Source organism: Penaeus monodon, chromosome 33 (assembly GCF_015228065.2).
Source record: "Penaeus monodon isolate SGIC_2016 chromosome 33, NSTDA_Pmon_1, whole genome shotgun sequence".
NCBI classification, from domain to species: domain Eukaryota; kingdom Metazoa; phylum Arthropoda; class Malacostraca; order Decapoda; family Penaeidae; genus Penaeus; species Penaeus monodon.
In genome coordinates, this window is record NC_051418.1 from 10,242,324 (window position 1) to 10,244,466 (window position 2,143).

Here is a 2,143-nt window from a genome sequence, read left to right on the forward strand (position 1 = left end):
GCAAATGTCATCTGAAAACTTTTCGACTAAATATGTACCCGGGAAGATTTCACGAATCCAGCGAGATAACAGACATCTGAAAATTTACTGGTGGAAAAGTTCCTCTGAAAATGGCAGAAAAAAGTGAAAACACGAAGCTCCACTTATTCTGAAAACGAACTAAATGACCCCAAATAAAAACTGCAAACTATCCCTTCTCAACAGGAGCTCCCGATACCGGACAATCACAAAGCCGAAGACAATCTGGAGAGAGAAAAACATATTCCAGAAGCCAGTGGAAAAAAAAAATTGAAAATCGATGGGGCGATATCTGCTACGCTCATCTTCCAGGGGATATTTCCACGTCGATATTCCGGAAACTGGGACAAATCATGCGAACAACACAGGAAAACCCACAGTCGAGGGTAATTCCGAACAGGATCCTGCAAGAGAGAGAAGTTAGGGGGAGAAAATACGGGGAAATAAGAGGGCTGGCGGTCGGGGCGGGGAAGGACACAGGTAATGGCGGCCGTCGAGGTCACTGCGCGTCAGGCCTCAGCTGTTCCTTCAGACGACGTTTTCCCCTCTTTCCCTCTCCCTTCCCCCGCCCGCACCTCCAGCAACACACGCCTTCGAAAACAGGGGAAACGGCTCTCACCTTCGACGACTCCGCAGACGAAGTTTTTTCTGAGGTTGTTGAGATTGTTCATGTTGTCGACGACGACGTTGCTGTTGGAGTCCGCCATTGCGCTCCCTCCTCGCGCCCCCGGGCTGATTACGCGGAGAAATACCTTCACCAAGGTACGGAGTAACTCATTTGCCGCTAAAAACCTCGACTGGATATTGACAAGGGTGCAGCGGCCGATAACATGACAGAGGTATATGAGTTTGAGGAGCGGGGAACGAATTGTTTTAAATAACCTTAACAATTTCACGTGAGAGACGGGAGATTTTCGTTCACTTTCGGCGGTGTCTCGGCGAGGAATGGCTCGGGTTGTGACGACACACCCTCTCTCCGCTCCCATTGGTCCGGCGCGGGGTCACGTGGTATATATCGACCAATCAATATATCAAGCAGAAAGCGCCGATTGGCTTAGAGATTTCTTAGGTGGGAGTCTGACCAATCCGCAGAGGTTTAACATCAGGCATTAGGTTTCCTAACAGCGTTTCGTCGAATTCTCCGATTGGCTATCCATGGTTGTCGCATCTAAGATATTGTAGATTTTTTAAAGATAATGTAGAAAAATATATAAAGATTACATGTATCTATATGCTTAACATAGTAATGTGATAAAACTGATTCATACAATTAATTATTCATTGTACTAGAGAATGAAAATACCTTAAGTGCGCATTCGAGTGGTTTATTCATTAACGATTTTAAAGTGCAACATTTTTTCCACCAAAATATACCTAAATCTCTTATGCATTTACTCCATAAGTGTTAATGTATCATCCAAGTAAGTTTAGTGTTACATAACATCTCCCTTTAATCAGTCTGTCGGTGATTATCATGCAAGTTTCTATGAATGCAAGAGAAAATGTATTAACAATTATAATAGTCTTAAAATAAAATATAAGTTAAGTCTAAAATAAAATTCATAATATGACAGAATGCAGAATACACAATAAGGATAATGATAATACTGATACTGTCTATAAGTATTACTATGGTCCTCATCAGTATTGTTGTATTTAGTCTGATTTAACAGTATTTCCCATTGATCGTTACTGAATGATTATCATCAATATTACCAACCTTATCGTCACCCTAATCATAAAACTCATTATTTTTATCATATATATTAGCATTTTTATCGTTTCCCTCATTATGAAACTTATTGTCTTACTTTTTATTTATTTCTATTTCTATATTACGGTTATTGTTTTTTTTTTAACATCATCTTCACCACTTTACTAATACCATAACATTTTCAACGCACGGTTACGTTGACAATATAAAATGAAAATAATAACGGTAATTAAAATATGCGTTAACACATACTTTCAACATACCAACACTCAGACATGTGAACAGATCGACTTACACCTCTCACGTCCCTCATGTTGACCTGAAATGACCTGGCAATTCTGGGTCTCCTCCTCTTCCATTAACTGAATTTTTTTATTGTAGAAAGAGGCTCATCTGTTTCATTAGTAGCTA

General features: G+C 40.1%; 1 protein-coding gene across 2 annotated transcripts in view; it reads right to left on the minus strand.

Annotated features, from left to right (window-relative positions):
- Nucleotides 1-1,019, minus strand: part of LOC119593991 (protein O-GlcNAcase-like) — an 11,665-nt gene extending 10,646 nt beyond the window's left edge. For both annotated transcript variants that reach the window (XM_037943016.1, XM_037943015.1), the window contains exon 1: nucleotides 638-1,019. In XM_037943016.1, the coding sequence (XP_037798944.1) occupies nucleotides 638-1,004 (367 nt within the window). In that variant the 5' untranslated portion in view covers nucleotides 1,005-1,019. The remainder of the gene's footprint in view (nucleotides 1-637) is intronic.
- Between the last annotated feature and the right edge of the window lie 1,124 nt (nucleotides 1,020-2,143).